Genomic DNA, 13,073 nt, shown 5'->3' with positions numbered 1-13,073 from the left:
AAGACATGAAAAAGTCCAAGCCTGTTTTTCTAGTTGCTGCCAATAAAAGAAAGGGTAAGGGCGAGGGAAAGGCCAAGGCCAATCCCAAGCCCAAGCCCAAAGGACATGATGCTCTCAAACCTGAAGGTGGCGTTAGGAAAGGTGGGAAGGTAGTCTGCTTCTATTGTGGCAAGCCTAGCCACTGGAGGAAACACTATAAGGCTTTCCTAACAAATAAGAAGAAGTCAGACGCTTTGACTTTAGGTATGTACATGATTGAGATTAATTTCTCTCCTTCAACATCTTCGGTTATTGACACAGGATATGGTACTCACATTTGTACTGATGTGTAGGGACTAAGTTAGAGTAGATTGCTCGCCAAGGGAGAAGTGGACCTATAAGTTGGAAATAGAGCACATGTGGTTGCATTAGCTATAGGGACTTATTGTTTGACTTGGCCTATGGGGTTATTATTAGAACTCAAAGATTGTTATTTTGTACATGTTATTTCTAGAAACATTATTTTAGTATCTGCTTTAGATAATATAGGATATCATTTTGAAATTTCTAATGGATTTTTGTCCTTTAGTTTGAATGGAATTCCATTTGGAATTGCAAGGTTATATAATAAATTATATGTTCTTGATTTGAATAAGATATTCTCAATGTTGAAACTAAGAAAGCTATCAAAGCCAAACACACCTCTGGCATTGTAGATTGGGTCATGTTAATTAGACCCGTATTGCAAAACTTCAAAGGGATAGAGTTTTGGACCCTTTTGACTTTCAGTCATTTGAGGTATACAAGTCATGCCTTTTAGGCAAGATGACCAAATCGCCTTTCACAGGCAAAATGAAAGGGCTACTTAATTGTTAGGCATCATCCATAGTGATGTATGCGATCCACTTATAGTTGAAGCCAGAGGTGGATATTCATACTTCATCACATTTACTAATGATTTCAGTAGATATGGTTATGTCTACCTTATGAGACATAAATTTGAAGCCTTTGATAAATTCAAAGAATTCAGGAATGAAGTACAAAATATGTTAGGCAAAAGTATTAAAAGCTCTTCAATCAGATCAAGGAGGTGAACACTTGAGCTCAGGGTTTTTTGAATACTTGAAGGAATGTGAGATAGTATCACAACTCACCCCTCCGTATACACCCTAACACAATGGAGTGTTTGAGAGGAGGAATAGGAACCCAGTATTATTCTAACCAAAGACACAAATAATACGATAAAGTTATCATAGTGTTGAACGACTCTGTCAAAAGACAGTGACTGATCGCACTTGTCAAGGTTGTTTGCCGACAACCTGATGTAACACATGGGTGCTTGCTGGAGGCAAGTTCACTAGACAGACCCACTAGAGGATTCCATATGGATGATAACCCTAGTGTCTATGGAATAAGTCCTTTAACAAATGGTGGTGCATGTGATCCTTAGACTTGAGATCACCGGAGCACCTTGTGCACCCATTAGTGTAGTTTGACATTAGTCCAACATAGTTCTATTCAGAGCTATCAATACGGTAGTGATTGACTACATCGAGGAGTGCATCAAGACTATGGTGGATCGACAAAGGATTCATCACTCCTGGGTATGGAAGAAGTTATCTCACTACGCAATTTAGTAAATGGAAATGACATCAAATTTGTGGCCATAGTGGGATTAAGTTGTTGCTCAATCTAATTTATTATTCCGATCATTGGTCCAGTAACTGAATACAAAGATGTCGAGAATAATTTAGGTTGACACTATTTATGTATCTCAGCCTCGTTGAGATAACGTATAATGAAATGATTTGACTATATGGTAATCATATCGTTGATAGGTAGCTATTTTGCTGAATCTGAATATATTGGGTAGCATGATGCCTTACTGGGGGCCAATTTTGGTCTTTGTGTCGTGAGACAATTAATTGGTGTTAATCACGATACTACTCACTGTCAATATGATAAAGAGTCTATAGGTCACACACTTAGAAGATAATTTAAGAATCAATTTGTGAAAGGGGTATTTTGGTAATCTCACATTGCAATTAAATTTACTGAGATTGTTGCCTGTATTCAATTTTAATATTGAAATTAAAATTAATAAGATTATATTTACATATATGTGCACATATATTTAAATGAATTATATATATATATATATATTGATTTTAATAATAATAATTAATTAAATTTAAAATATCAATTAAAGGGTGTTTGGTTACGAGAGTGGATTAAGGTTGGAGCTCATAACTATTCCTTAGTGGAATAGAGTTTTAATTAAATTGTACTATATAAGTGCAACTTAAAATTAAAACAAGTAACACGTTATTCAATAAATTAAAAAAACCTAGCCACTCTCACTCTCACTCTCACGTTTTGGTAGAGTGAATCAAAGAATTTTTCTTTGATTCTTTACTTGATTCTTGAAGCTTACAAATTGTTCTAGCAAAACAATTGTCGATTCTCTAGATTGTCTTCGTGTGGATCAACGTTTGTGCGATTCTATATTGAATTGGAAACGAAATCAAATTAGAGACATTTGAAGGAGCCTCAAAAAATACGTAACTGTTCTAATCCTTGAATGGATTAATAATATTTTATACAAAAAATTGTTTTAACATGAAAATATTGTAATCAATAGTCGAATCTTGGTGCAATTGTAATTGATTTTTCCGATTTATTATTATTTTTTCTGCTGCGTACAGGAGATCAATTACTAACATAAATCGCATCTAACGGCATGCAATTAGGCCGTAATCGTACCACCTACACCTCCACCAAACCCACCACCATTTCCTCCTCCACCCATGCCTCGAGCTCCTCCTCTCCACCATTTCCTCCTTCCCTCTCCCTTCTATTGTTTAAATGTGAAGTAAATCCTTAAATGAACCAAATTATGTGCTTGTCTGTTGTGAAAGCTTTTCACGGGAATGCCTATGTTTTGCTTTTGCTTTGTTTGGTTAGGCAGAATGGTGAAGAAGATGGTTGATTCTTTTGCTTGCAGTTCGTGTTGCGTTTTTGGAGGAGAACCACTGCGTATTATGATGATTGCAGGTGGCATAAATGGGGATAGTTGGACTGTGGAGTTTTGCCAGGTGCTTGTTGCAGATTCGGTGCATTCGGTCCTCTTGGGCATGCTACCTTTTTCTTTGTTTCTGTTTGTGTCCGTTTAAGGTTTCTTCCTTATTCAGCTTTGATTGTAAGGACCTTTCCTTGTTTCTTGTTCTGTTGCTGCCTTGGCCTGCCCCAAGGTGTTTTGCTTGGAGGGGAATCCCCTCCTTTTGGCTGTATTTTTTTATTCTTTTCTATAAAATTATTGGATTACTAAAAAAAAAAAAAAAATCCAAATTTGTGTTTTAATATGAGTTGAGCAATTGAGAGTTTGAGTTGAGAAGAATGATTTGAAAATTTTTAAGTTGGAAGGTGATTATGTAGTACGTAAATTATTTTTTTCCAGGCCACCGTGGTTCTGGCCATGGTGGAGGTTTTGATGGAGGTGTAGATGGTGGATGATTTGGTGGAGGTATTCACGTAGTGTTAGATTTTTTGGTCATATAGAAAATTACCATCTTATCATTTTTCAAATGATTTTTACTGATAGACTCTGACAAAAGATGGGTATTTGTCGTTTCAAAACTTTTTGGGTATTAATTTGTCTTTACAGTAAACTTTGGGTAGGTATAAGTCCCCCCATTTAGTTATTAAAGTAGATGGGGTCTAAACTAAATTAATTAAAATTTGAATTACTGTTAAATTTCAAATAATAAATTGGGCTATATAAAAGGGAAAAAGCTTAATTATTTATAATTAAATTGTTATTTATTGCATCAAACTGTGCGCCATTAATAAGACTTTCCGGTCCATCCAGCTTTGATCGTCTCATGATCTCACTTCTAAGAAAACTCCCATTAACGGTATCACCAACTACATTGACCAGGCTCATGGATTCATCATCATCTTCAACATCAACAGCAGCAAAAGCCTCCTCACAAATGCATAGACTCCTTATATTAGCCCAACAGTTACGTCATTACAAGCCACCGCCTTCTTGTTTAGATGAATTGGAGGAACAACAAATCCAGGAAACCACTGGCAAGGTTGTCTCTCAACTGGGGTTTGAAGAATCTGTTACTCCAGTTGTGAGGGACCCTCAATGGTTTAGACCCAAAAAAGCTGCTGTTTTGATCTGTCTCTTTGAAGGAGATGCTGGTGATTTGAGGGTCATACTTACAAAGAGGTCTTCAAGATTGTCTACTCACTCTGGTTAGTAATTTTGAACACCATATTGTTTGATGAGACAATTGAGGAAAGGTTTGTTTTCTGGAATTTTCTTTCTCGGTGCTTTTGAAATGATGGATGATTTACCTTCATTGATTAGTTGTGTAAGGCTTAGTTGAATGCCGGGGTTTTGTTTGTTTTCCTGGAAAATTATGGAATTTAGAAGGAAAATAGAACTTTTGATCAGTGGCTTTGATGGCTTTGTAGGATGGAAAGAACTTAAATTTTGAGTGTTCTATGTTGATTAAAGGAGGGGAGTGGTAAATTGGATTTACTTGAGTACTATGCTCGTATATGGCCCAGTTGGAAAAGTAGAAAATTTTGAGTGAAAGCTTCACCTCTACTGAGTTAAAGGGGCTCAATTGAGTGGACTTAAGTTTTTGCTTTTATTAATTGCATTTGGTATCAGCTTATATTTGAGATTGCAATTTCATTTTTTTTCCCTTTGTCTTTTGGCAAACAATTGGAGATTTATTGACTGATGACAATCATGGAATGAGAGTTTTGGAGATCGGCTATTTGACTCAGTTGATGTGTTTGGCTTCAGGGGAAGTATCATTGCCTGGTGGGAAAGCCGAGGAGGCTGATAAAGGTGATGCGGAGACTGCCACAAGGGAAGCTGAGGAGGAGATTGGGTTGGATCCTTCACTTGTGGATGTTGTCACATTTCTTGAACCATTCTTGTCCAAGGTATGGAAGAATTTTTATTCTATGCTCATTACATTTTTCAGTAGTTTTCCTGAAAGAATCTCATGATAGTTTATCTCTTGATTTTGAATTATTTGTCATTTGAATGAGTGCTAACCTGGGTTCAGTTGAATTATGTGATTCTGGAAATTGACCTATAAGTAGTTATTATTTTATGGAATTATGGGTGTCTTGCTATGGTGACTGCAATTGATGTGAACTGGACTATAAACTTGGTAAATCCTCTCGTTGTTTTTTCTTCTTGACTGCAATTTCAACTTCTCTAGTTGAAGGTTTGATGAGTGGAAAAGGGGTGTTGTATTTCCTGTGTTTAATAAATTAGATGGAAGTGACACACTGTAAATAGAGGAGGCTGCAGCAGAGTATGCTTCTTTTTCAGAATTATTTTTCCTTCCAATTCCTTGTAAAATCTTTTTGAATTAGTATTATCTACCTAAATAATCTGAGATTGGTGCTGTGAGTCGAAAACAGAATTGTATTTTCTCCTGTTTTTCTGTTTTCCCTAAATTTTCATCATAGTAGAAATGGTATCAAAAATTGCAGGTTTGGGCATCTATATCTTGAATGTGTGCACCTTGAAAATAGTGTAATGTGTGAACTTTTCTAAGAGTTCTATATAATACTTATGATGTATGGTTTGAAGTGTTGTCGTGGATCTGGGGTCTCAGTTTATATATATGAGAATAAAAGATGGGATCTTGGAAGAATATGGTGTTCTATAGAGCTGTATATGTTGCTAAAAGCTTTCAAAATTGAGTATTTTGATTACAAACCCACAGACACAGCTCAGCTTACTTCCCAAATTTTAAATTGCTCAATTACTTCCTCTGCCTGCCTCGAATTCTTTAATAATTGAATCATTAGGTCTCTTATATTCATGACTTCATTCTAAAATTTAAAATTTGTCTACTTTGTAATCTTAATTTACATACTTAAATTCTCCTGAATTTTGCTTGGTACTGTAGTTACTGGTATGTAAAAATGAAAAGTTTGCTGTTTCTATTCTGTGCATTTGGTTGCACATGCATGCATTTACATCTCAAGTTCTCTGGTGTTGCAATTTGTTGGAATTTTTTTTTTTTTATTTTTTTTTGGCCAGTTCAACTCTATTGTTATCATGACAAATCCATGTATAGGGACTTCCTTGCTTGCATACATTTCACATCTATTCGTTTTTAACTCTCTTCATCAAGATATATATATTGTGAATAAAAGATTGGATTATTAAATTTACAATGGGTACTGAGAGTTAAAACGAAACCTAATGACATTCAGGCTATTGTGGAAGAATTTTTGCACCACACTATGAGATGATGCACACATCTTGTTAATGAATGACTTGATATATATGTGCGGGTCACCACAATATTTATTCACTTGTCACAAGCAATGATTGTCAGTTTGATATGCAAAAGATATAGTTGGGTCAATTTTTCTGAATAAAATTCCTTGGGAAACCATTGCATTAATCTGAATGATTCTGCAGAATATCAGAGATATTAAAATGGCTACAACATTTCATGAATGAACAACTATTTAATTTAGCATGTGGTTAATGGTATAGAGTGTAGAAAACTTTTTAATTTAGCATATTTGAAACTTGAGCTGTATTTGGCTTTACTATCGGGGTTTAGTAATCATCATTTTTCTGTGCAGCACCTCCTCAGAGTTATACCTGTTATTGGCATACTTCGGGATAAGAAAGCCTTCAAGCCTATTCCAAATCCTGCTGAAGTAGAAGAAGTATTTGATGCTCCCTTGGAAATGTTTATTAAGGTTTTTCTCTCAACATTATCTACTTTCAGTTCCTTTGTTTATATTACTATTATTTTTTAAGGAATTATATAAGAAATGTTGCTTCAGGATGAAAACCGAAGGGATGAGGAGAGGGAATGGCTGGGAGACAAGTATCTTATTCACCTTTTTGATTATGAATTTGAGAGCAAGAAGTACTTGATATGGGGTTTAACTGCCGCCATTTTGATTAGGGCCGCTTCAGTGGTATTCCAGAAGCCAGCAGCTTTTCTAGAGCAGAACCCCAAGTTCAAGTTTCCTAGAGTAATAGACAAAGACACCTCTATGGAAACGAATTCTGAGACGAAATAGCTTGGGTGTACTCGAGATAAAATTCTGCAATAAATGCATCACGGCCCTCACTTGTTGAACTAGTATAACTTTTAAAGGACAATCTGATTCATGTATCAAAACAAGTAACCACTATATGCATATTTCATTCTCAGATGCCCCTAATCTGAGGCGGCCAAATATATCCGGACTTTAGAAGGCAATTGGAGGATTTCTTCACTAAATAGTTGTTACAACATAATTGTTGGAGCTATTGCTTTCACCTTCCTCAGGTTAGTTCTTGAACGACTTCAAAACTACTTGTTTCATGTGAATCTCATTTGTAAGTTACTCTTAACAGGACCTGCATCTTGGTGCAAAGACCTTGCACAGTTCCTTGTTAACAACATGAATGTTGGTACTGGAAGAGCTGCTTCTCATTGGGTTCGAGCTTCTGTATTTGATCAAAGGAGGCATTGGACTAGAGAACTGTGAGAAGCTGAAGTTTACGTTTTTGTTATAGGAAGTGGATGTTTCTCTGTAATTTTTTGCCAATTGATATGGGCTAATGATGGTTAAACCCTGCTTGATATTATTATTAACACGAGGAAGTCCCCTCTTGGCCAATGGGTATGGAAATTGTGTTGCTGTTCCAGATTTCCTTGTTCTCACTTGTTTCACTTTGATCTTTATTTAAACCTTGATAAATATCAGGTTGAGAGTCCAACTTCATTTTCCCCACTAATATATAATGACACGTGCATTTGAAAATTCATATCTAATCCATTCAGAAACCTGCATGATTCCAACACTAATCGTTTTATATTTCGGCTATCTACGGCGGCACCAGGCCCAAGAATTTTCAATGTGATGATCTTCCTTACTAACCAACAAACAAACAAGACTTAGCGATTTTTCTCCATCTAAATAATGACTTTTAATTTTTAAAATATTATTTTATTATTTAAATTTTTTGATAATCCAGATTATTGAGACTTTTAAAGAGAGGAGATCGATAATCTTTTAATAGTGAAATATTAAATTTTGGTAGTTGAGATTTATTAGAATTTGATTTGGAAAGAGCAATTATACAAATCTTAATAGCTCGATTGTTGCTATTGATCGGATCGGTCAGAGTAGGGTGGTAAAGTTTCTTTAAACTATTATTTGGGTTAGAAAAAATCGGTTACTCAACAAACAAATCCTTTTATTCATGAATATCATGACCACATCTGTAACATAACATAAATGCATAAATCATTACATTTGTGATAGTGTAATAGACAATTGGATACAAGTTCCCTCCCATAGTATGTATATATGACAATTTCAATAACTAAACCCAGTTAAGGAAAAATAAAAAACTTCATTCCAATAATATAATATATGCGGTAAGTAGTGGCGGCTAAAGTGTTTGAATTGCCGTGACAAGAAGCTCATGGATTCCAACAACACCGGAGACAGATCTGGAAGACTTGAAACCTTAGCCCGACAGCTTCGTGTCTACGAGGAAAAACCAGATGAGAATGAGATCCCAAGGAGTGAAGGAGAAACAACTTCTCAAGACTCAAATTTAAATGCAGTATCTTCAACCAAGAGAGCAGCAGTTCTTGTCTGCATTTTTGAAGGAAACGATGGCGATCTTCGTGTAATCCTCACCAAACGCTCCTCAACTCTTTCTTCTCACTCTGGTACTAAAACTAAACTTACCTTTTTTTTTTATCTTGAATTGAAAGTTAATGGAAAGACCAAATGGGTGGGTTTTGTTTCAGGTGACGTGGCACTGCCCGGTGGGAAAAGAGAGGAAACCGATGCTGATGATGTAGAAACAGCGTTGAGAGAGGCTAAGGAGGAGATCGGTTTGGACCCTTCTCTTGTTAATGTTGTTACAGTTCTTCAACCCTTTGTTACGAAGGTATATTCTGTTTAGGAGCATGTGTTTTTTCTTCCTAATTCTGAAATTTTTTGGCCCTTTTACATAATTTCAGGTGCACTGCTCAATTTTTTATGTCTTCCAACGAATTGAGTTTAGAGTTTGGAGTCACCTGTCGTAATTGGGAGATAAGTATGAGCAATTCTTGATGAAAAACATGAGTCTAGCTTTTCAAGATCTATACTACCATTTGTTCTTACTGCAAGTCAAATTTATGATATGATGCGAGTATGTCGTAGATTTGATACAAAACTGGCAACATATAATGCCTCGTTGAGAATTATGATTCATTCTTCGGTTAATCAACATTGACGGTTCAATTTTTTTCTAACATACAAGTAACCAATCATCATATATTTTCTAGTGTTTATTAACCGAAGGATGAATCTTACAAACTTTAGCCACTTCTTGCACTTTATCATTGTAAATCAATATATCATATCTGATGTGAATATGGATTCTAGCAATTAAGTTTGTTGTCAGTTCTAAAGCTTTAAAAGCTTCCTTGGGAGTACTTAAGTATCTTTGAACCATTCTATGAACCTGAAAGGTCACAATTCATCTGCAAATATATACTTTTCGCGACTATTTGTAACTTAAGTTTTAATTTAGAAGTGGTCTTATGTGCAGATTGGAATGACAGTAGTTCCTGTCATTGGTATACTTTCTGAAAGGAAAGCTTTCATTCCGGTTCTAAGTACAGATGAAGTAGAAGCAATGTTTGATGCTCCCTTAGAAATGTTTCTCAAGGTTATACACTGTTCCATTTTACACTTGAGCATCTCATAATCTTCTCTTTAGGGGCTTATTTCTCGTGATTGTGACATAGGATGAGAACCGGAGAGAAGTAGAGAAAGAATGGATGGGAGACAAGTATTTACTCCATTTCTTTGACTATGAAGCAGAGGGCAAGGAGTACATGATATGGGCTTTAACCGCTGGAATCTTGATCAAAGTTGCATCAGTTGTGTACCAACGCTTGCCTGCATTTTCTGAGAGGAGGCCTAAATTCTGGAGTAGAAGTTTGTGATAATAAGTTGTAGAATTATAGCATTTCTTCTTAATTGACGGTTGCATTGTCTAATGAATTGTAGAAACAGAACATGGCAAGAATATATACATTCCCTGCCATATCATTTATAATTTATCTTCCTATTGATAGTTTATTGAAATGTTGCTTTAAGATCATAGATGAGATATTTATGTCCAGAAACTAACAGAATGAATAGAAACAATGCAGATTACGGGTTTCACAGTATAGTAATCCATAAAGCATCTGCTCAAGGCATCATTTGTTTGATCAACTACAAAATGTTTGAAGGTAGACAGACTTGATGAATACTAAACTTTATATTGTTAAAATATAAAATATTAAAATAAAACATGGAATTGATAACAAAAACTGCCATCGTAGATGGCTGATGGCAGGATTTATTAAAAAATAACATCAGACAGCAAGGAAGCACCCTTTCTCTGCAACAAAATGCAACTGACCAGGGTTATAAAGCTTCTCAAGTGAAAATGTTACTCCACAAATAAAAGTGCAAAGAGCATAATTTGCATTAATAACAATTCTCCCTCCAATTCATTACAATTTCACAGACCGTATATGTAGTCATATCAACTTTAATGATCACACCAATATTTTCAACTATACTTCCAAAGTTCAATTGTGATCATATCATGAAAAATTGGAGAAAATTGACAAAAATACTATTAGCAGAAAGATCTCCGTAAAAATGATAACAGAAGCAAAGGGAATTCTAAAAACCTCCGTCCTCAGCTAAAAACCTCGTAGAATTTCTCAATGACTAGTAAACCAGAGTCAATTGACTCCAATGGATCCTTGCGAAGGCGATGCCTCAAACAGTTGGGGATGACAGTAGCAATATCCTCAGGAGTAACATTGTCCCTTCCCTTGAGAGACGCAAGAGCTTTTGCTGCTCTGTTAGTCACAATGTCTCCTCTCAATCCATCAACGTTCAACTCTGCACAAACCTTGGAGATTTTCACCTTTAGCTCATGATCAATCTGAACAGAAGAAAGAGTACTCCTAGCTGAGGCAATTTGTTGCTGGAGCTTCTCTTGCTCCGCTATGTAAGAATCGCGGAATTCCTTTGGGTTTCTATCAAACCGAGCTCTCTCCTCCACAATCTTTACCCTGAGCTCAGCCTCCCTTACAGTCCCCACTTGGGCATGCATTCCAAACCGATCAAGCAGCTGTGGCCTAAGCTCCCCCTCTTCAGGATTTCCAGAACCAATGAGAATAAACCTTGCAGGATGTGATATAGATATACCCTCTCTCTCAACTGTGTTCCATCCTGAAGCAGCAGAATCCAAAAGAACATCCACTAGATGGTCATCCAGAAGGTTAACTTCATCAACATAAAGAATTCCTCTGTTTGCTTTAGCAAGAAGGCCAGGCTCAAATGCCTTGACACCCTCAGTTAGGGCTTTTTCAATGTCAATTGTCCCACAGACCCTATCTTCTGTAGCACCCAATGGCAAATCAACCATGTTGATTTTCGTCATTACAATAGAGAGCTCCTTCCCTTTCATAACACTCTCTCTGACTTCATTCCCCATGGACTCTGGATCTTCTGGGTCTGAGTTATATGGATCACCAGAAACTACTTTGATTTCAGGAAGTAAATCTACCAATGACCTAACAGTGGTCGATTTTCCAGTTCCTCTATCACCCATAATCATCACACCACCAATCTTGGGATCGATCACATTTAATATGAGGCATAATTTCATCTCTTCTTGTCCTACTATTGCGGTAAAGGGATACACCGGCCTCTGGCTCTCCATAGCAGCTGCACGCTTCTGGGCCTGAAAACACCATGAACTTCAAAAACTCCGTTCACACAATTTCCAAAAGCTATTCTTAATAATTTTGCCATCTGCATTCTCCCAAAAGCAATACTTTACCGTGGATATAATTTCCCTAATTTCATTTCCCTTTTGTTAAATATTTCAATTTCAATAATTAATAGAGCAAATAATGCTTTCAAAACATTTTGACTGCACTGAATTTTCTTCAATCTTCTTCAAAGCTACAAAATTCTTGAGGGTACAATAAATACTTTAACCAAGTATAAAGCACATTTTCACAGCCAACTAAAGTTTGATCTCAAAATATAACAACTAGAAATATTAAGAGAAAGCAAACCAGTACCTGTTCAACAGAGTTGATTTCGGTAGCAACATTGGTGACAGCAAACTGAGACCTCCCCTTCTTACCTTCATTAATCCCAATTCCTCCACAAAACCTCCTCCCATAATTCAGCCCTGCAAGAAACAACAGTAAAAAGATCAAACACTTTAACACCCTACCGAAAACTTCAAAAAACCCACTAATTAATTACACAAACAAAATAAAAAAAATAAAAAAAAACCAAAAAAATAAAAAAAGAAACTTGCGCACATTTAAACAATAAACATACACTGGGTCAACCTTAACAGAATGTGAACTTAAATTCAGATTCTGAAGAGTAAAAAGTAAAAGATTGAGAAATGTACCGGAGGCTAAGGAGAAAGAGGAGAAGGTAGGCTTAGAGGTTGGATAAGAGAGAGAGCGAGAAGCCAAGATAGCAGTAGAAGAAGTTCCGAGTGTCGACGCCATGTGAATGTTCAAGTGGTGTTTTGGTGGTGGTGGTGGTGGTGGTGGGGGTGGGGGTGTGTGTTTACAGGTTTTCACAGCTTGACATGGCTTCTGATTGGGTTGTTGGGTTCCGGATAAGAGGATAGATTTCAGTCATATCACCTATATACTTCTGTATTTTTGGCCGTCCCTTTCGTCGCATTTTAACTTTAAATAAATAATTTCTCTTTTTCTGAAAGAAAAGGGCAATTGAGGATGACGTTGTTTGATTTTTTAGTAATAATTTCTTAAGAATTTAACTACCTCATATGGGGGGCAAATGATTAAAAGCCCAGCTTGAATTTAACTAAAAGCTCATGTAGTTTTTTAGTCTTTATTAAATAGTTTTATTTTTTTATTAAGACAAACTAATAACGATTGAACACTAATCATGGCTTAATTAGGATTAATGAAGTATTGTGTAATTTTTAAAAAATTATAATATATCTCCAAAAACCTGAAATT

At 35.9% G+C, this 13,073-nt stretch overlaps 3 protein-coding genes across 4 annotated transcripts; 2 read left to right on the top strand and 1 right to left on the bottom strand.

Moving 5' to 3' along the window:
- Positions 1–3,798: 3,798 nt before the first annotated feature.
- LOC116104960 (nudix hydrolase 15, mitochondrial-like) lies at positions 3,799–7,662 on the top strand. Of its 2 annotated transcripts, XR_004124012.1 has the most exons (5): positions 3,799–4,242; positions 4,805–4,947; positions 6,622–6,741; positions 6,829–7,322; positions 7,391–7,662. XR_004124012.1 is itself a non-coding variant. In XM_031391414.1 (4 exons), exons 1-4 carry the CDS (start codon positions 3,861–3,863, stop codon positions 7,069–7,071), a joined length of 888 nt encoding a protein of 295 aa, XP_031247274.1. In that variant the 5' UTR covers positions 3,799–3,860; the 3' UTR covers positions 7,072–7,662. The 2 variants fall into 2 exon arrangements, 1 of the variants encoding a protein (XP_031247274.1); XM_031391414.1 differs by having other exon boundaries at positions 6,829–7,662.
- A 731-nt stretch (positions 7,663–8,393) lies between these two features.
- LOC116146363 (nudix hydrolase 15, mitochondrial-like) lies at positions 8,394–10,128 on the top strand. The gene is made up of 4 exons (XM_031431797.1): positions 8,394–8,720; positions 8,802–8,944; positions 9,593–9,712; positions 9,792–10,128. The coding sequence occupies exons 1-4, from the start codon at positions 8,468–8,470 to the stop codon at positions 9,990–9,992; spliced, it is 717 nt and encodes a 238-aa protein (XP_031287657.1). The 5' UTR covers positions 8,394–8,467; the 3' UTR covers positions 9,993–10,128.
- A 370-nt stretch (positions 10,129–10,498) lies between these two features.
- LOC116146887 (magnesium-chelatase subunit ChlI, chloroplastic) lies at positions 10,499–12,638 on the bottom strand. The gene is made up of 3 exons (XM_031432348.1): positions 12,488–12,638; positions 12,144–12,256; positions 10,499–11,797 (listed from the first exon to the last, which is right to left on the bottom strand). Exons 1-3 carry the CDS (start codon positions 12,588–12,590, stop codon positions 10,742–10,744), a joined length of 1,272 nt encoding a protein of 423 aa, XP_031288208.1. The 5' UTR covers positions 12,591–12,638; the 3' UTR covers positions 10,499–10,741.
- Positions 12,639–13,073: the final 435 nt, after the last annotated feature.

This window comes from Pistacia vera, unplaced genomic scaffold (genome assembly GCF_008641045.1).
Source record: "Pistacia vera cultivar Batoury unplaced genomic scaffold, PisVer_v2 Contig1008, whole genome shotgun sequence".
NCBI lineage: Eukaryota > Viridiplantae > Streptophyta > Magnoliopsida > Sapindales > Anacardiaceae > Pistacia > Pistacia vera.
This window is presented reverse-complemented; position numbering and strand designations above follow the sequence as displayed.